General features: G+C 36.4%; 1 protein-coding gene across 4 annotated transcripts; it reads right to left on the bottom strand.

Annotated features, from left to right (window-relative positions):
* Positions 1-10,882: 10,882 nt before the first annotated feature.
* LOC124276551 (surface protein-like) lies at positions 10,883-20,439 on the bottom strand. Of its 4 annotated transcripts, none has more exons than XM_046712193.1 (4): positions 20,315-20,439; positions 13,275-13,636; positions 12,477-12,688; positions 10,883-12,338 (listed from the first exon to the last, which is right to left on the bottom strand). In XM_046712193.1, the coding sequence occupies exons 2-4, from the start codon at positions 13,593-13,595 to the stop codon at positions 11,543-11,545; spliced, it is 1,329 nt and encodes a 442-aa protein (XP_046568149.1). In that variant the 5' UTR covers positions 13,596-13,636; positions 20,315-20,439; the 3' UTR covers positions 10,883-11,542. The 4 variants fall into 4 exon arrangements, with proteins under 4 accessions (XP_046568149.1, XP_046568148.1, XP_046568150.1 ...); XM_046712192.1 differs by having other exon boundaries at positions 10,883-12,324; positions 12,355-12,688; positions 20,315-20,438; XM_046712194.1 differs by having other exon boundaries at positions 10,883-12,307; positions 12,455-12,688; positions 20,315-20,438.
* Positions 20,440-21,279: the final 840 nt, after the last annotated feature.

The following is a 21,279-nucleotide window of genomic DNA, read 5'->3' as shown; positions in this document are numbered from 1 at the left end:
GGCTGAAGATAGGCAGTGGGGTACCTGAGTTTTAAAGCAATTGCTTGTCATGCAGAAGAACGGGGTTCAATTCCCTTAATGGGTATAATGTGTGAAGCTCATTTCTGGTGTCCCCCGGCGTGATATTGCTTGAGTACTGCTAAAAGCGGCCTCTCTCTTTCATCTCACTACTGACTGAAGAAACAAGGAATTAAAACAGTTATAATCAACGGAATGATGTTTTATTGTAGTGATCTTTCTCTGAGTTAGTTTCATGTAGTTTCTGATGAAAAAAAGAAATTATTTGATTATTAGCCTATTTGAGTATTGATAACTAAAGATTCAAGGTGCAGTAGGATTGCTTTTCTGTGCAATAGTTTGCATTTAGACATCATTTGAGTTCTTAAAACCAAAGTTGCTTCTTTGAAATCTCTCAGTAGTTATTAAAAATGTATTTTATTTTATTTTCACCCTTTCTATTTCTATTATCAATCCATAAGCTGTGAAATAGTTTTGCTGTCTAATACACTACAACACGTTTTTATTGGATAATCAGATACGTTTTGAATATTAAAATATACACATGACATGTTATGGGAATCAGTTTGGTGTGTAAGGGAAGGATAAAAATATCCCATTCAGAGCAGTAGTATAATTATGTAACATTTCCTTATTCTCTTTTTTGCTATCCTCGATACAACCCGGTAATGAAAGTAAACTGTTATCATTTGTTAAATTCAGATAACACTTTCTCAGTAAAGTACACATTCTAATCTAAGAAAGTGTAATCCCAAATATAACATGTTTCTTTTGACCACTTTCTAAATGGCAATGTGTATTCAAAACTGTTATCAGACTTAGTGAAGTTCCATAATATATTTCTCTTGTACAAGATACACAGAATGAAATACTTCAAACATATAGCATGTATGATTCATGTTCGACTTAATCAACATTTTCTTAATTCATGCGATCACGTGGACAAGAATATTGCTAAAAGTGGTGTAAAACCTTACAGTTTTCATGTACATCATCTAACGGTAAATCTTTACAGCACACTGAGATAATGTTTAATGTCAATACTGGTGTATGATATATACATGTATTAATAATAATAATAATAGGCCATTTATATAGCGCCTTTCCATGTCGCAGGGATATGCTCAAAGCGCTTCCTGACCTCAAGTTAAAACTATATAAAGCTGGCAGGTACGGATGATTGGAAGTCACTTGTAGTGGAGAAATAGATGAGTCTTTAGTCGTGTTTTGAATGTACTTAGGGAAGGAGATGATTTTAACTCGATAGGGAGAGAGTTCCAGAGAGAAGCTGCTGCATATGAAAAGGTTCTTAAGCCAAATGAAACTGTTGAAACAGTGACAGCGTGGAGCTGTCCAGTCTTAAAATACGAGGGGCGGTGGGGTAGCCTAGTGGTTAAGCGTTCGCTCGTCACGCCGAAGGCCCGGGTTCGATTCCCCACATGGGTACAATGTGTGAAACCCATTTCTGGTGTCCTCCACCGTGATATTGCTGGAATGTTGCTAAAAGCACTCACTCACTCACTCACTCTTAAAATACGACTAAAGATAAGTACCAGTATGCATAGCCTGGTTATACCAGATGATAAGAAGCAGTACAAGTTTGTGAAATGTGCAAGCCATGTACATCTGTGTGTCACGTATATTTCTGTTATTCCAACAGCTGTTGCCAGTATGATAGTGTTCATATCATCAGGAGCATGAGATCTGGTTACATACCTGCCAGCTAAGTTGCATTTTATTGTATTATTGGATGTAATGGAGGGTTGAATTGTTAATCGGATCATAGGTTTTCGTACGTCACATTTTCAGACGACAGCGTATATTCATGCTATAAGGGCTGTTACATCACAGACATTGTAAATTCTCAAATGATTGCTTGTTTGTGATAAAGTTGCCTCTTATTTGTTATTGAGATGTTTTACACTTGTTCACGTGATTATCCTGGTAACAACGAATGTTTCTGTTTTCCAAAAATTTAAAATACAGGTCGTGTATCCTCTAAGAAACACCAGAGCCTTGTTCTACAAACCGATTGCAGCAGTACGACTATCATAACCTTTTTGTTAAAGTATGGAATTACGCTGATGCTAAAATCTCTTTGTGGTGCCCTTGGTACTTATTTTGTACAAGAAGTCCCCTCCACGACCCCACAATTAATGGCATCCTTAGTTACGTAGTCTGCTTGATTACATTTAGCTGTGTTGTATATTCTGAAACAATCATCACTATAGCTGCAATTATAGATCAAATATATTCTGCTATTCTTCTGCTATTTTTCTCACCTAAAATTCTTCCTGAGTTCTGTGTGGCACAGATAATAAATACTGTACTGCTTTCCTTGATGTAGTGATTTAAAACATTGGATAATTGTAGGATTAATATAAGACCATGCTTTGTTTAAATTGTTGTACCAGTTGTTTGTTTTTTTTCTTTTAATACTAGAGAGATGTCAGTTAAATCCAACATAACAGAACTAAAAGGTATATTTGTATTTATAAATAGTTGATTCTGACCATAGTGTAGATCTATAATGGTTGTAACACTAAGATTGTTTAGTACAATGGCACCCTGTCACTTAATACAGGAAATATGGTAGATGCCTTTCGGTTACATTTAAACAGCTTAAGTTGTTCCATGTGGTTTAGTTGGTAATGTAATGAATCATCATTCTGCAGATTGTTAGAAGATATGCATGTTTTCCTAAACATGCTGGGGGCGGTGGGGTAGCCTAGTGGTTAAAGCGTTGGCTCGTCATGCCGAAGACCCGGGTTCGAATCCCCACATGGGTACAATGTGTGAAGCCCATTTCTGGTGTCCCCCGCTGTGATGTTGCTGGAATATTGCTAAAAGCGGCGTAAACCAAACTCAGTCAGTCCTAAACATGCTAGTTTATGCCATGCAAACAAAGAATGACTAGATCAATTTTCCCCCTCTAAACCATACAATTTGTAAGAAGCTATTTAAAAATATGCTACAAAATACAGAGGTGTTCATTCATGCAACTGATAACTTGCACTTCCTGCTTTAACAGATGCAAGATTTTGTGTCTCAAATGGTTCAAGAAGCTCTGTCCTGCAGGGCAGTCTGTACAGGAGCGTATTATTGACACTATTATACACCTCTCACAGCCACTCTCTATTTCCTGGTGACTGTCTCTCCACCTGGTTCTGTCTTTGTCTGTATTTGTTGATGAATGACAGAAATGTGGAGGTTTTTGTGACAGAAGGTTGTCATGGTATTCAAGTGTATGTCAAGAAACCTCTAAAGATGTTCATGTCAATGCAACTGCATGAATAAAGTGTTTTGCTATGAATGCGAGTTCTTGTTGTATGTAGGGGCGATGGGGTAGCCCAGTGGTGAAAGAGTTTGCTCGCCACGCCGAAGACCTGGGTTCGATTCCCCACATGGGTACAATGTGTGAAGCCCATTTGTGCTGTCCCTTGCCGTGATATTGTTAGAATATTGCTAAAAGCGATGTAAAACCCAACTCACTCACTCTTGTTGTATGTTTCTGTTGCAAGGTTTTAGATCGACGCCAGTGCTGTGTTAATAACCAATGGTATTCAGGGGATCCATGAATTCCACAGATTTCTTTACCCTAGGGGTCACTGTTTTGATACAAACTATTAATGTATAAATCATATAGTCAGAAGACCCCTGGCTAACTTTTAGGTTAACTAAAGATAAGATATATTGATGAACAACTTCTTTATTTACAATGATTGAGTGAGTTGTGTGCTGCAGAGTATCTAGTGGTTAAAGTGTTCTTTCATCATGCTTAAGACCCGGGTTCGAATCCCCACATGGGTACAATGTGTGAAGGTCATTTCTGGAGTCTCCTGCTGTGATATTGCTGGAATATTGCTAAAAGTGACGTAAAACCATACACACTGAGTCATTTTACAAAACTAATTACTCCCTACTTCCTTGGTTAACCTTGACTGCATCCTTTATAGCAGTCCGCACTCCTGTTAATGGTGTACCAGGAAGTGACAGAAACTAATCCTGCCCTGAGTGTTTCTAGATTTGTCAGTCAGTTTCAACTTGTAGTTGTTATTTTCATCCAAGTGGAAGCATGGGGTTCACTTCTCTTGCATTCCAAACCCATGAAGATCCGGGTTAGAACTGGTCTTCAGCAACCAATGCTTGTCGTAAGAGGCGTCTAATGGGATCGGGTGGTCAAGCTCGCTGACTTGGCTGATGCTCATTATGTTCATCGCTGGAGTTTTGGTCCAGACTTGATTATTTATCTTTATTCGACATTTCAGATCTAATTCTGGTCCTTCGTCCAGTGAATAATGAAGGAGCATCATCCACCTGATGGAGTAAGAATTAGCTCTGTAACGTTGTATAAAGAATAAAACTTGTCATGTGTTTGGGTTATGATTGATTTTACCCACGACAATATGTGTTGTTATGCAAGCATATTTTTCCGGCTACCTCATTGGTCTAGAAGCGGTCGCATGACCTTCGCAAAAGGCATATTGACTCCAACCCAGGTCCGAACAAAAGTCATATTGACCTGAGTTACTATGACGTCAAGCTATGATGTCATTCACTTCAAGTTCTGACGTCATTGTATTTTTTACATGTCACAGTATTGTTGACATAACGTTATTGGTTTGTAGTAAAAAATAAAATTACTCTTCTTGACTAAATGGACATGTTTTGGATTTTAGAAGCTTTTTTTCGGTATTTACATAATAAAACAAGTATAGACTGGCGAATTCGGTCAACCTCATCACCAGTCTATAATTGTATAATATGACTGATGGTGGAGGTGCGGGTAAGCTGGGCCTCGTCTTGCATATCACAATATCGCAACCATACCCAAGGGAGTTGGGAACCAGCTTAGAGGCACCGCGCTTAGAGTACATGCTATAAAGAGTTGCAATGTCATTGTTTAATATTCTATTTGGCTGGATTATCTTTCTGGGTTTTAAATTACCAAACCCATGTTTCTGTGTTTCACCCAAGTGATCACTTTCTGAGGCCTGCATCACTTCTGGCTCTTCCTCCCACATGAGGGGCAGGGGGGTAGTCTAGTGGTCAAAGCATTTGCTCATCACATCAAAGGCCTGGGTTGGTGTCCCCATATAAGTACAATGTGTCAAACCCATTTCTGGTATCCTGTGCCATGATATTGCTGGAATATTGCTAAAAACCGGCATAAAACTAAACTCACTCACTCGCCCACATGAAACTGTCATAATGAATATAACTGGAATATTCTTCAAGAGAGTGTTAAAACCAACCCGATGATATAACTAGAACACTCTTCAACACAGTGTTAAACCCAGCCCTATGATATAATGATAACATTCTTCGAAAGTCCTGTCACATTAAGCCAAACTCAGTCATGACTTAAATAATTTTATAACTTCAAAGGTGTTGACGAGATATTTCATTCTTCTCTGCCAAATTCTACATCTTTAAAAACATCTTAAAACATTTTGTGTTGAACACAGACAGAGCAATCATTACACATAAAGAGATCTCACTTCCACAGCCATGTTAAGTACTTTATCCTGAGATTCAAATTATCGGTGTCGAAATTATTTCCAGTGAAACATATTTGCATATGAATGAACTTAATCACTTTGTTAGGAAGCTGTGAACATATTGATTTGAATTCGTTGTTGTGATGATATATAAACATTACCATTTACGCAGTTGACAGGCTTGATAGCTCATCTGGGTCGGTTATGATAAACATTTCTCCCAAGCGACAAGTTTTAATTTGATGCTGACATTATTTAAATATTTTCTACATCACAAGTTTCATAGATGATGAATAAATTTATGACTTGTTGGGTCTCCTTTCTACACTGACGTCATAACCATTTGCGAAGTCTGTCGTCAGTATTGCTGCAAGCTCATTAAAACCAGATCTAAGGTCAGACCACTTAAATACATCTGATGTCATCCCACTGAGCTGATAGACATGACATGATAGGGATACTATTCAAAGCTCTTTATACACAAGGGGCCCTGTGGTAGCCTAGTGGTTAAGGCATTTGCTCGTCACGCTGAAGAGCTGGGTTTGATTCCCACATGTGTACAGTTTGCGAAGTCCATTTCTGGTGTCCCCTGCAGTGATATTGCAGGAATATTGCTAAAAGCGGGGCATAAAACCTCACTCACTCTATTAGTTACTGGGGATGAATTCTAAACCTGAATCCGAAATGGGATGTTTGTATGCATGTGTCAGATTAAAGAGGGGAAATTTTATGGATGTCAAATTTTCGTGTGATACACGTCACTTCTAACTGCCACTGTGGCAGTGGGGTAGCCTATTGGTTAAAGCAACTCTCTCACTCACTTTATACACAATGTTATTGGTACCAACACAATAAAAATGTTACCAATTGCAGAACTGTCCATCCAATAACAATGTGACATCAAGTCATTCAGAAGTTCATCAACAGACATGAAAATATGAAAGTCATACATTTGCGCTGCCTGTATCCCCTTATACTAATACTCCCTGAATATATATAATTTTGATAGCAACAAACCATTCCTTTTAAATTCTAAAGGAGCCCCAGTGAGAAAGGAGATTCAGAATCTGAGGAAATCTAGACTTGCTTCATTTAGGGCTTTAGCATTGCAGAAAGGACTTGCAGAAGGGAAAATAATGTGGTTCAGGGACTGTGAGACATACTAGATATGATGTTAGATGCTCCTTCTGAAAGAGACTTACTATCCACGAAGAGAATTGGGAATGACTGGAGGTGCTGACTGTCAATTGAGAATATGGACTGTCCTATGTGGATAGACACTGAGGGTGTCATCAAAACTGTCAAGACTTCAATCCAAGACCGCTTGTGTTAAGAGATGGTGGATTAGTGACCAGAAAACAAAGCACCCAACAGTATAGCCATATAATCCCAGACCATGACAATATGTGTGCCACTCAAAGTAAATATTAAATATCAAACCTGCTTTGGGTCATCTCACTCAGGCGTGAGGGTTGATATGTTCACACATTGTAGCCATGTGGGAAATCGAACCCGGGTCTTCGGCATGATGAGCAGACGTTTTAACAGCGAGGTTACCCCACTGCCCCCAGGACATCAAAGAAAACCATATCAAGCATTTAAAAAACAAACCCCACCACCCCATACACAAGCGAAAGAAAGTTTCAGACAGACTGTTCAGTCTCAAAGAAACACATTTGACAAAAATGACAGGCATGCAAGCAAAGAAGTTTTTCTCTCCAATTGTTACGCTTAACAACATTTGAACAAGATAACTTCAATCAATAAATAATCAAGTTTGGACCTGCAGTTATTACGTGCAGTGAATCAACACCATCAGTGTTTGTTGACATACAATCAAGTCAACAAGCGTGACCAACCCATCCCTTTAGTTGCCTCATCAACCTCTGTTGGTTACTACTGAGAGCGGAAGGTCGCGGGTTCGATCCCCGACGTGTCATACCAAAAGACGTTAAAATATGGTACTTGTTGGTCCCTGCCTGGCGCTCGGCATTAATGGGTACAACAAGGACTGGTCGGCTCGGAGTCGGTATAATGTGTCTGAGTGGGGTATTCATGCTTCACTGCGGCATGGTATCTCAGTGGGCTAGCACTATAAAACCAGCTTCAGTCTGGGCTAGTACAAGCAGCCGCACAAGCACGACGTTAAACCCAATTTCACCTCACCTCACCTGTTGGTTACTGGGTGAGACAGAAGTCTAGTGGTTAAAGTGTTGGCTTGTCACTCTGAGGAGCCAGGTTCAATTCCCCACATGGGTGCAATGAAGGAAGCCCTTTTCTGGTATCTCCCACCCTCATATTGCTGGGATATTGCTAAAAGCGGCATAAAACCTCTCACTCAATCATCACTCAATCAATCACTATTGGTTACTAAGGATGAATTCAACACCTGAATCCGAAATAGGATGCTGTTGTATGGCTGTGTCAAATTAAAGGGGGGAACTTTTATGGATGTCAAATTTTCCAGTAATGCATATCACTTCTATCTGCCATTGGGACGGTGGGGTAGCCTAGTGGTTAAAGTGTTGGCTCATCACACCGAAGACCCAGGTTCGATTCCCCACATGAGTACAATGTGTGAAGCCCATTTCTGGTGTCCCCTGCTGTGATATTGCTAGAATATTGCTAAAGGTGGCATAAAACAAACTTGCTCACTCACTGAAGTTGTCATTCAAAGACTAAATTCACTACAAAGCATGGTATAGTTGTCATTCAAAGAGGACTAAACAGTAAACAAATCACCATACAAAACAGCATGGTATAGCTAAATTAAAAATGACTTAATATCACATTTATTCAACAGAGGATTTGTTAACAAAAAAAGCAAACTAATACACTGTTTCATAACACCAAAACAGTGTTATAACCGTGACAGGTTCAATAAATTAAAAATGACTTAATATCACATTTTCACTTTTCAACAATCAACAAACAGATTTGTTACAAAATTAAACTCACACAAAAGAAAGGCTGTTTCATGGAAACTTTACCTTCTCTTATCACAGATAAATATAATGCTAAAAATATATATACAAAAAGTAATGTTGATTTACAAATTACAGGAGAAAATCACAGGTATGTCAGTTCAAACTGTGAGCATTAAAATGACATTCTTAACATCTTTTCTGCGAAATCCTGTTAGTCTGGAAACAGAAATGTTCAATTGTAATTGGGTATATTAAAACATAATACCCCCAAATGTTAAAGAACACCAGATTCTTTCATATTACTACAGCCAATATGTTGTGGGATGACAGTTTAAGAAAATGCAATTCTTTCACATTACTATCAGTTAATCTGTCATGGCACAACAGGTAAACAAAAGGAAAGAGTAATAATATATTACTGTAGTATATGAAAGAATTAGGATTTCATACCTTCTTTTGAGTAATATATCCTTAAAAGAACAGTTCTAAATTTACATGATTCCTTAATACAGACTTTTGATCAGACTGAGTTTCAGTCTGGATAAACAAGGTTTTAGTATTAAGTAATATTTCATTAAGTAAATGATCTAAATTAATAACATAAATTAAATGCATACTTGTGTGTGCATACATGATAAAATGAAGTAGGTATACGTATAATATTGCATTGTGAAATGAGCAGAAAATCAGCATTAGATTTGAGTTTATATATACATCACATTTGATAATTATTACAAGTTTTAGATCTTATGTAATCCACACCTCACAAAATATGAACACCTTAGGTGGGACACAGTTTTAGTGTGGATGAAAGTCTTAGTGTAAGATCACTTTGTAGATTGGACACAATTGACACGATTGGACACAAGATTTGAACAATTCTACCTTTAACAGTAGCTGTTATATATAATGGTTTCATGAGCCCTGATGTGGGGTTGAGGGGAAGTTGTCTCTGATAGAATGATACCTAAAATATTATGATCTTTTTTATTTGAAATTTTAAGATTTGGAAGCCCTGTAGGATTGTAAAATTATGATATACAAATGTCAAAAAGAATCTACAAAAACAAATCTCCTATAGTATTCTATTGATTGTCATACAAAGGAATTGAACATTACAATGTCATTGAAATTTTATCGCATGAAAACATTTGTTCTGCTCTATTGCAGTCAGTGTCAAATACTTAAATCTGTCTTAGGGCATGTTTTACAATAGTTAAGTAGTTTGACACATGCTTCATTTGATCAGCTTACAAACCAGAATATTTTCTTATTCGGTCTAAACATTCCATTCTTTTATTTTTTTTGACTTTTGTCCAGAAAACAAGTGATTATTTACTACTGTACTTTTGATATCGATATTTCTCGCCCTGATATACAAAAACGACTCTCTTAATTTGTCTAGTGTATGTTTATACAGAATGACACATCTCGTTAACCCTTTCAAAAGATAGGTAGTATAGTATATATCTATGAGTTACTGTTTTTTTTATGCTTAAGAACATCTGTTTTTTTCTCAAATATCAACAGTTTTAAATTATGTCACTAACTTATGGAAAACAAGGTCATCTTAAACACAGGCTATCATCCTAGTATTTACAAGAGTGGGACAAACCTGCCTCAGTATTGAGAGAGTAAACACCACCGTCCGAACACTTAAGGTGCCCAACAACGTATAATCCGATGATATGTAAAAATATATGAAATAAGTCCTTGTAAGTAATTGCTATCAATGATATACATGATATATGATATACATGATATAAGATATACATGATATATCTGGCAACAGTGCAGGGATGTTTCTCTCTGTAACAGTGTCAGACACATTTTATGACACATGTAGCTTAATTATCATCATCATCATCATCATCATCCGTTAATAGTCCTATGTCTTTGTATGTTCCTGTAACACAGCCAGAATGGGAACATGTTTTGTTGTTTGAATCTGTTTTGTTCACCAATTGCAACAAAATACACCAATTAATGATTGGAGCCTCCTCAAATTTGTGACCTTCATATTTTGTCAATCAAGAATTTGTCAAGATGTCCCTCAAGAACACTGTTTGTCAGGATGTCTGTCAAAGACAAATTGTATATGATGTCCCTCAAAAACAGTGTTCAAGATGTTCATCTAGGACAGAGCATGTCCTCATGTCCATCAAGAACAAAGTATGTCAAGATGTTCATCCAGATAAGAGTTTGACCTTGACCATGACCTCTGATGCAGGGCTTGTGAATATAATCTATAGCTGTTATAGTCATCTTGAATCATGACACTAGCATAGATCAACGTTTTCATTGTATAATCCTCCATTCTTTTGTCAAGAATGGAAATGAGTTAAAGAACATTGATGTATATCAATCTGTTCAAATTAAGAACTTTTGTTTCATCAAAAATTGCCTTATTCTCTATTGAACAAAAGAGTGATATCCTTTTGCTTAAGTTATTTTTCAATAACAGATTTACTTCAAAAGCAATTTCATGCTACCAAGATGGAAATTTTTATCAGAGCATGTGTAACAAGTTTCTATCACTTGGAAGCCTAACCAGTTCAGAAAATAATGACTGATGCCAACTGTTCAACTGAATTGTGTGCAGTAAATATTTCATTCATTTGTAAGCAATCTTTGAAGTATTCTGCTATTCAGTACGTAGCCAAGTCAACAATCGTATCCATAGCCTGTGTAACGTATAATGAAACCACACAACAGTGGAAACTTCAACCTTGACAGAAAGCAAGGAAAAATACTGCAACAATAAAAATGAAACCATACTGACTTTACTTCTTTCCCTGACAATGGTAAAACAGAGGGTGAGATGAAGTGAAGAACTTTACAGTCACATCTTGATGAATGTACAAGGCAACACAAACATCACACATCACAGACCATGGACGGTATCACAGCAATGTTCTCCTTGACCTTGACGGAAAACAGAAATAGTCAGTTCAACTTCCTTCAAGAACAAGGAAGAAAAGTATTGTTCTTCAGAATATAAATTACAAAATAAATATCATAGTTCCTTTTGAAGTGATCGTATCCAGAACATGTCCAGAAACCTTTTTTGCATCAGAATACTTTGATCTCGTGAAGTTACATAATGGAACAGGTCCTGGACTGGGGAGGCTTTCCCTCGTTGCCTTTAGCATTGATCTGTTCCTCTGCCACCTTCAGTTTCGAGTTGGTCAGGGCAAGCTCCTTGTCCAGATAAGAAATTTTCTTATCTTTTTCTTCATTATCGTTTGCAAATGTGACAAGTTTTTTCTGAGTTTCCTTCAGTTTATCCCCGTTATTCTGTCCCCACTCTTCATATTCCTTCAATGTTTCCACTTGAGACTCCAGCTGTTTCTTCTCCTCTTGTTCCTTCTGCAGTTGTGCCTTAAGCTTCTCAATCTCCATCTCCTTCTCATCCATGGACTTGGTGAGAGTCTCTTGTGCCTCATTCGCAGAGCTGGCATCTTGTTTTAGTTCAGCATTCTTGTCCACAAGTTCCTGGAATGCTTGTTTCTCAGCATCAGGGTCTGTCAGCGATGACTCTGTAGTCTGTTCTGTTTCTTCCTTACTGTCAGCCTCACCTGCTGATTCTGCTGGAGGTGCAGCTGCAGCCTCTGCTGCTGTTTCAGTTACAGCTGCTTCTGCAGCTTCTTCTGCTGGCGTTTCTGTTATTTCAGTTTCAGCTGCAGCTGGTGTCTCTTCAACTGTCTTTTCTGCAGTGTCTCCTTGACTTTCAGTTGTCTCACCTGATGACTCTTTTGGTTCTTCTGCTGCTGGTGTTTCTTCAGTTGCAGCAGGTGTTTCTTCCGTTGCAGCTGGTGCTTCCTCTGATTTTTCTTCTGTGGTAGCTGGTGTTTCTTCTGTTGCAGCTGGTGTTTCTTCTGTTGCAGCTGGTGTTTCTTCTGTAGATGCTGGTGTTTCTTCTGTTGCAGCTGGTGTTTCTTCTGTTGCAGCTGGTGTTTCTTCTGTTGCAGCTGGTGTTTCTTCTGTTGCAGCTGGTGTTTCTTCTGTAGAAGCTGGTGTTTCTTCTGATTTTTCTTCTGTTGCAGCTGGTGTTTCTTCTGTTGCAGCTGGTGCTTCCTCTGATTTTTCTTCTGTGGTTGCTGGTGTTTCTTCTGTTGCAGCTGCTGTTTCTTCTGTTTTCTCACCATCAGTACAGTCAGGTGCTTCTTTTGTCTCTGAAGATTCTGCAGCTGGTGTACTGTCTGCTGGGCTGGAATTCTCCTCAGCTGGTGCAGGTGTTTCCTGAAAGGTGAACAAATCATATACTATTGAGAAACAAACAGATATATCATTTTCTTTAAAAAACAATCATCATTGGTCAGGCTTGCTGATTTGGTTGATGTATGTCATCGTACCATATATTTCAATACTCATGATGTCAATCACTGGATTGTCTGGTCCAGACTCACTAATTTACAAACTGCAGTAATATAGCTTTGTAACTGCTGAGTGCAGCGTTAAACAACAAACAATAATGTAATAATGAATCAACTTCATTATGTGAACAATTCAGTATTCCCAAAAATTCACATAAGTGTCAATGTGAAACTAATCATGGCGACCCATGAAGATCCAGGTTAGAATTGATCTTCAGTAACCCATGCTTGTCGTAAGAGGCAACTAACAGTATCGGGTGGTCAGGCTCGCTGACTTGGTTAACACATATGTCATTGTATCCCAATAGATCCCGTAGATTGATGCTCATGCTGTTGATCACTGGAATGTCTGGTCCAGACTCGATTATTTACAGACCACTGCCATATAGCTGGAATATTGCTGAGTGTGGCGTAAAACTAAACTCACTCACTCACTACTAATCATGGCTTACCTCAGCTTTGGTTTCTGTAGTTTCAGCTGGTGTCTCTTCATCAGCTCCACCTGAGTCAGCTGTCTTTTCTTCTGCTGCAGTCTCATCTTTCTGAGCCTCAGCAGTTGTCTCCCCTGTGGCTGCATCATCAGCAGTTGTCTCCCCTGTGGCTGTGTCATCAGCAGTTGTCTCCCCTGTGGCTGTGTCATCAGCAGTTGTCTCCCCTATGGTGGTGTCATCAGTAGGTTTTTCCTCAGTAACAGGATCTGCTGTCTTGATGTCTTCACCCTCCGGGACTGCAGCAACTTGCTCAACAACAGTTTCTTCACCTTCCTTGGTCATTTTGATTGTCTTGTGTTTGTATTAGAAGACAAATGCAACTTCTGAAGATAAAGAATACACATATATCACAAAACACTTCAGGGAAAGCAAAAAGAATTCAAACAAAACCATTAATAATGAAAAGAGTCAGTTAAATAGGAAAATTGGAAAACAATCTTTTATTGCTTCTATTTCCAAAACTGTGGAATCAGTAGAGTCAGACTTTCCCTATTGTAAGTCTCTACAAGATGAACCTTTGAGATATGATTCATACTTTCCCTATTTGTAGACCTTTGAGATATGATTCATACCCAACAGCCATTGTGACTGAAATTCCCCATTAAAGATGTCCAGAATTGTGGACACATCAAATCTGACAATTTGTTATTTCAATAAGAAACATATTCTCTTATATATTTTCTTCTTGCTAATTACCAAAAAGAACTAGATGCGATCATTTGAAGAACAGTCCACTTAAAGTTTAGGTTTAGGAAAGAAAACTGATCCAATTCAAATATATTTGTCCTTCTAATAAACAATTAAACCCCTTTTCCTTCTAGGGGGCATATCACAGTTCATGAAGTCTCTTTATAATGACAATCAATTTTCTGAAATTGCCCATTATTTTATTAATCTGAAACCTTGATGTTCGTGTTGTCATTAGTCCTGTGTGTGGGATGAAGAAAGTTTCGCTGTATTATTTAGGGTGATCTGGGAACTGAATCACATCCTACAAGTGATCAAGTTTATACACCGAGTAGTCCGCGGAGACTTGAAACAAATTGCTCAGACAGCCTGTTTAGCATCAGGAGTGGCTACAGTAATAGTATAGACACGATCTTAAAGACACTAATTTCATAATTAGGCCAAGATTGTTAGCACATACATATGTAGTATGACACTGCTTGCAAACAATAACCTCAATAGATCATTAATTGCTTCGTTTGTTCCCAGGCCACTTATAAGCCAATTTACTCAACTTCTGACCCTAGACAGAACAATGTTACCATGGTAACATCCTCACTTATCCAAAAATAGAAGTAATTTGTGATGGTTACCATCATGAAGGAACGCAGCCTTTACCTGTATGATATCATCTCATCGATATGATATCATAGTTATGAAACTGTACACATCCTAGTGGTAGCCTAGTGGTTAAAGTGTTCAGTCATCAAGCCGATGACCTGGGTTCGATTCCCCTCATGAGTAAAATGAGCCCATTTCTGGTGTCCCTGTGGTGATAATGCTGAAATATTGCTAAAAAGGCTCACAAAACTAAACTCACTCATTGTAAATATATTTAAAAAATGATGTTTTGAAAACTGTAATATTAAAGGCTCACAAAACTACTCACCCATTGTAAATATATTTAAAAAATGATGTTTTGAAAACTGTAATATTTACCTGTCTTGTATCTTAATGTTTATTCATTTTACAGTTACTTGACTGCAAAACATTCAAAACTATATGTTAATAAAAAAAATTAAAATTAAAATTTAAAATCATATGGCTCTATCAGTTTTAACTTTTAACTATAAATTTGGTTAATATTTGCTTTTCCCATTCCATAGATCAGTGTTTGAGCTATATTATAAAGGCTTAAGTCTAAATAATATTTATTTCTGTCTACATTGTGTAAAGACACTGTAAATGAATTAAATAATGTTCCATTGATATGAACATATGAAACATTAGAAAACATCAGTCAGAAAGAATCTTGTAGTGAGCAGGGCACACTGACATTTAAACACTATCTCAAAATAAGCTTATCATCAAAAACATAAAATACTTCATAACTTCAACATGTGTCCCTAGCTGTTAGTGATATGGTGTGTGTTTATTGATTTTATGTCCCTCAGACTGTGTAATTAACTTTCACTGGAGGACTTTCACTTCATACTGCAGGTACCAGGTTAACTTATCATGTAACATGACTTAACTTAAGATTTCATTTCTAGTGATCATTTCAAAACAGGACATCAACGTGAGTGAGTGTGTATGCTTTAACACCACTTTCAGCAATATTCCAGCAATATCACTGCGGGGGACATCAGAAATGGGCTTCACTCATTGTACCCATGTGGGGAATGGAACCTGGGTCTTTAGTGTGACGAACGTATGATCAAACCATTAGGCTACCCCACCACCCCCAGAACAAAGAAAACCATATCAACAAGTATTTAAAAAACAACCCCCACAAAAATCCACAAAAAAACACCTCACTAGCAATATGTATGAGCATGAACTATACTAAAAATACTAAATATACTAAACTAAAAACAAATATAAAGTCATATTTGAAGAATTATAAAAATACATAAACAATAAACCCAGCTCTATCATTCAACTAAAATGTCTCAGACATGCATCACTCCAGGCTTCCCTCCCTCATTAAACATGCAGTGATATAAGTGGAATACAGTTCAAAGCAGCATTAAATGCTCACTATCATCCAAATACTGATTTTGCGACATATCAAAACCTAACCCAAAGAATACGTCACATGGGTTAAAGCTGTCTCCACAACCACTACAATCAAAATACTATAACACACAACCTACAAACATACAATACCAATATATTGGTAGCCTAGTGGTTAAAGCGTTTGCTTATCACCCCGAAGACCCGAGTTCGATTCCCCAAATGGGTACAATGTGTGAAGCCCATTTCTGGTGTCCCCTCCTGTGATATTGCTGGAATATTGTTAAAAGCGGAATAAAACCACACTCACTCACTCACCAACAAACATGGGCGTATATTCCTTTGCCAGGCAGTTTCGTAAGGTCCTGTAAATCACCAATATAGCTTTTCCATCAAACGTACCGTACTCCAGAGAAACACACTCCTTAACCCAACTTGGCAAATGATAGCCTTGAAATCAATGTGTTCCTATTACATACAGCCTATATAGATTACAACCCAATCCCTATAGGGCCATGGCTACGACCAACACCACAGCACATACTACGGGATGGTTAATCACCATGGTTACTAATCCGTACAAGCGGATTATGACTTACTTATCCCTCTTGGCTACAGATTGTTGTTTTTTTATGCTGGAATTAGAGGCATAATAGTCAGTAATGAGTTTATCATCCATGTGTATTTATAGAATGATTCACTTGGCCTCTTCCCGGAAATGGAGTTGAACTAATTATGTCAGTGTTATTGTGACACATAAGTTGTTGATGTTTAGGAGTTAATTCATAATTATTTTGTTCACAGATATGCTCACAAGAAGTTTAAAATTTTTATAATAATTTGATAGCTCACTCACTCATTCCTGTGATGTGAACTTATATTCTCAAATATTTAGTATAATTAAATATTTCCTTGTTTTCTCATGAATACATGTAAAAATATGTGAACTTTCAAAATATACATTAAATAATAAACTATTTTTCCCAATGACAGATTTTGGGCAATTATACAAGGGCCTTGCATCATACAAGGTAAACAAACAACAATCTGTCAAAACTTATAATGTCAACACTACTAAGATATGCTGCTCAAGAGTTAAAGAACATTTGATTTGTTAATATGCTATATTTAATCAGTTATGACATTTAAACATTTCAGATTTTTCACAAAATCCCTGAGAAAGTTAAATGTCAAATGTTGATGGACATCCATTACAAATATTTCACAATAGAAGCTCTAGTTAAATGATATAAACTGATGTTATTTTGTAAACATACAGTTACGTAAATATGAAAAAAACAAAACATTAGAGTAACTACAGTCACATAAAAAAATTAGATGTTTCTTAACTTCTAATAATTAGTATATTCACACTTTTTACCTACCAGATAAAGACTGAAATCAATAATTAAACAATAAAGGTCAAGGCTTAAAAAAATCAGCTCCTCCACTTAATGTAAATATGTTCTGAGGATTATTTCAACCTGCATCACCAAGACAAAGAAAAAACATACCTTCCTCCAGAATAATCTAAAAACATTTACTTTAAGCATCAAGGTTTTGCATTGGGAAAACACACATAAATCACATAGGATATTGGAAATAGTGTATTCCAATATCACATTAGGTTTGTAACAATTGGTAAATGTCCTTCGTTGCCTGGCTATGATGAAATGTCTCACTGAATTGGCACCTCGTACAATGGGGAGACTTTTATGTACGTATTCATGCCTTGATTTTGAGACGGTTGTGTTTTGTTATTGTTTAGGGGCTGAAACCCGAAAAGACATTGAGACAGATTTAAGTTGTATTTAGTTGAACCCTTCAAAGATATACCCCAACGAGAATGGGTAATATACTTACTTTGATGTTTTTTGTTTTTCCGTATCAGAATAACTGTATGTTTACAAACAGCCATCGGTTTAAATATTATTGAACTTTTTAGGTGCTTTGATTGTGAAATATTTGTAGCAAATGAGCAACAACCTTTAGCTGTTCACTTCATCAGGGATTTTTGAAAAATATGGAATGTCTAAAAGTTTCCGGGCAGCTCAAATATCCGCGCTTGAATTATGGTGCATTGTGCTCCAAATATTCTACATGGCTTATGTCCGTGATATGAAACATGTAGGCGTTCATGAACTTTATCAGGAGTATTTAATCCATTTTCTTAACCATAGCTGTCTATATCGTCTATTATGTTGCTATAGGGATCTCTGTAGGGATCATTCATTATGTGGATTTGAGTAAGGTGTAATTTTAAAAGAAACATCAATTTGACAAAAACATTAACAAACACTTATAATTGATGAAACACATTCTAAAAAAATAAGTAAAAAGTTGAAAACAATAAACCGTGTTGCATATCATGAATGAGAAAATTATCTAAAAAACGACTGATAAATACTTAAGCAGGGTTGATGTTTTTCAAGTACTCACTGACAAGGTTTGAATTCTAAATTTGAAACAGATCTTTAGGGTAGTAATAAGCCTTTAACTCATTCCGCTGGCTTTCACAAATCACATCATGCAGTTGCAAATTATATCAGTGACTGAATTAATCCCATAGCTCTCAGCCAATTTGAAAGGATTATTTGACAAATCCTATCATTATCAAACTAATCTCCTTTATTCACAAGTGTTTGAGAATGTCAAGCCCACTTAATGATTGTGTAACACATTTAACACAGTATAGGCATCCATTCACTTAGTCTTTAGGGAAGTAATGGTAGTGGTTTACTATGAAAAACTAATTTCCTTAAGACTGCAAAGGTGAACATGATACCAGAAAGTAAAAATTACTGTCAAACTGAAACGTTTTTATCATGCCTACTACAATTTTGCGATTTGTGACTTCTAAAAAAACCCTCTAAACTCCTTTTATTTAAAGCGTAATGATGTTCTACTTTGAATGTTTTGCTTGTCAAAAGATGGACCCTACACACCGTAATGTTTAAACATTGTACACATTAATATTTCAATGTTGAATATATTTTAAGTTGGACTGAGCCTTTATTTTTTGTGTCCTTTATTCTGCTTAAGGTGAAATGTCTGATTTGTTGGTTGAAAGGAAAGTATATTTTCTTAAATTCTTTTGGGGGTCTACTTCTGAAAGACACTTTAGTTGGTTTTAAACGTTCACTACTAGTAGTAAATTAGTAATGATACATATTAGGAATATTTTAAAATCTTATATCCATGAAATTTGAAAAAAGTTATGGTATTTTCAATGTATATCTTCAAAATCATTTACTTACATAACTATCCACTTTCATATCTGTAAACACAAATGCCAATGACTGCCAAGATGTCATGGACAAGGCTTGCAACCCATCTGTTCCAGAATTGACAAACCCAGAAAACCCACTGTGAATCTGCTAAGTTGTTTGGCTGATGATGATACTGTTGTCATGACAGCTAATTATGTTCTAATTAAGAGAGGGAGGACATTTTTACAGATCATGGTCAAAATGAATTTCTATGCCAGATTGAAGGACACATTGGTAATTATCTGCCTGATGGTAACCTATGTCATTTTGAAATCAAGAAGATCTTATAACTTCAGCAACTTCTCCATGAAACTATTTCATTTTTAAACATACCTTCATGTCAAAGAAAATGTTTACTTCCAAATACAATTGAATGTTTTGTGAAAAGTTTTCAAGATTAAATTTTCCAATTGTAAAGTCAAATTGATAGATGATAATACAAAAGCTACATCAGTTTGAATTTGTTTCTGCTGAGGAATTCTTTGATTTGATGAACACTTCGTGATATTTTAATAGACAGGGAACTTTTACGCTTCATTGCGTTACGAAACATGGTTTGCTGCTAAATTGAAAAGAATTCAAAGCCAGAGATTGATCAGTGATGGTTACCTGGTGAAACTGATTCTTAAAGGTAAAACAGTGGTGACAATGGTTTGAATTGATCACTGAAAAACAATAACACCAGGTGTTCACAACTAAGGCAAAGATTAGTTAGATGTTATGGTGTAATATACTTAAGCTTTGTATGAAGCATATGTATAAAAGTTTAAGCATCTTCTATATCAAAAAGAAAAGTTACTATCATGCGAATGGAAACATTTTAATTTGAAAGCTTAGTACAAAAAATATATGAATTAATTACAAATAAATTAAAAATACCTATTACCCAATTTTACCTTCAAGAAATGTAAGTAAGCGAACAAAACTACTTCTCTAAAATACACCTCATGTTGAGTATGTCTCAAACAAACCCAGAGAACTTTCTGTAGAATCACATAAAAATGCTTCAAACTTTTATAGACTTGAAAAATTCCTTATGGGAAACAGTACCTGTAATATGGCAATTAATCCGTTCTGATTGAGACAAAACAACAACAGATGCACCAACTGCCTTGTACTGGACACACACAACTGCTTGGCTTGGCTGTAAGACTTGTATGTTGAGAACAGTCATTTCCCACAACTTATATCCTCGTACACATTACCGACTGCCCAACCAGCCAATCAGATCTTGTTAGGCTTACAGAATCCAGGGGTGATACGGTGTTGATATTGTACGTCATGAAGGAAACAGAATGTGATTACTAATTATTACTTAATACACTTCATTGACAACCGTAATGAACAGTCGAAAAGCCAGTAGCCTTGATGACAAGGGCTTGTAATGCAAAGAGGTTTATTGAGAATTAAGGGAATGGCTGCATGTTTAGTTATGCATGGTTAACTAACAACTTGAGGCAACGCTGATTTATTTTCCTGCTTGACTATTGAATCTGACATCAATTTAGCAAAGGTATGAACATGAAACAATTATGGCCATTTTGTGTCATGTCATTTTTTGATGAGATGCAAGTGTTAAACCTCTCTTTTATGACATTATTTCCACCAAGGTTTTGCAAGTTGACAAACAATGTCCGCTCAGGTATGGGAAGAATGTCTACCGTGTTAGTTGTTAATGAACATATTTTACCTTTCTACAGGCAAAGGTTTTGTAAATCAGAACATTAAGAAACACTTAACTTTACAAAGTTCTGTTACATTTATGTTTCTGACATGCTGTATTTGTTTAATTATTCGTAACAAGGGTTGTATTGCTGTAATTACAATAAACATGGAACAAAATGAAATATTTTATACACTACTCAAAAGAAATCAAGAATACCTGATTCAGTTTATACGACTATAATTAATCAGTAATGATATTTTAAAAGATACCCTTAAATTAACTCTAATATAATTTTTGTGTTCTGCATCTTCAACAAGTAAATACATAAACACTATGATGAAACCAGAGA

This window comes from Haliotis rubra, unplaced genomic scaffold (genome assembly GCF_003918875.1).
Source record: "Haliotis rubra isolate DU_JTF1 unplaced genomic scaffold, ASM391887v1 Scf21, whole genome shotgun sequence".
Taxonomy (NCBI): domain Eukaryota; kingdom Metazoa; phylum Mollusca; class Gastropoda; order Lepetellida; family Haliotidae; genus Haliotis; species Haliotis rubra.
The sequence above is the reverse complement of the archived record's forward strand: the minus strand, read 5'-3'. Positions and strand labels throughout refer to the sequence as shown.

What these genes read in the sequence shown, in the direction of transcription:
- LOC124276551 (XM_046712192.1), bottom strand. Translation starts at nt 13,595, where the DNA reads ATGACCAAGGAAGGTGAAGAAACTGTTGTTGAGCAAGTTGCTGCAGTC. An exon ending in CTACAGAAACCAAAGCTGAG is followed by an intron (nt 12,689 to 13,274) that starts GTAAGCCATGAT and finishes TTCACCTTTCAG; the next exon opens with GAAACACCTGCACCAGCTGA. An exon ending in TGCAACAGAAGAAACACCAG is followed by an intron (nt 12,325 to 12,354) that starts CATCTACAGAAG and finishes CAGCTGCAACAG; the next exon opens with AAGAAACACCAGCTGCAACA.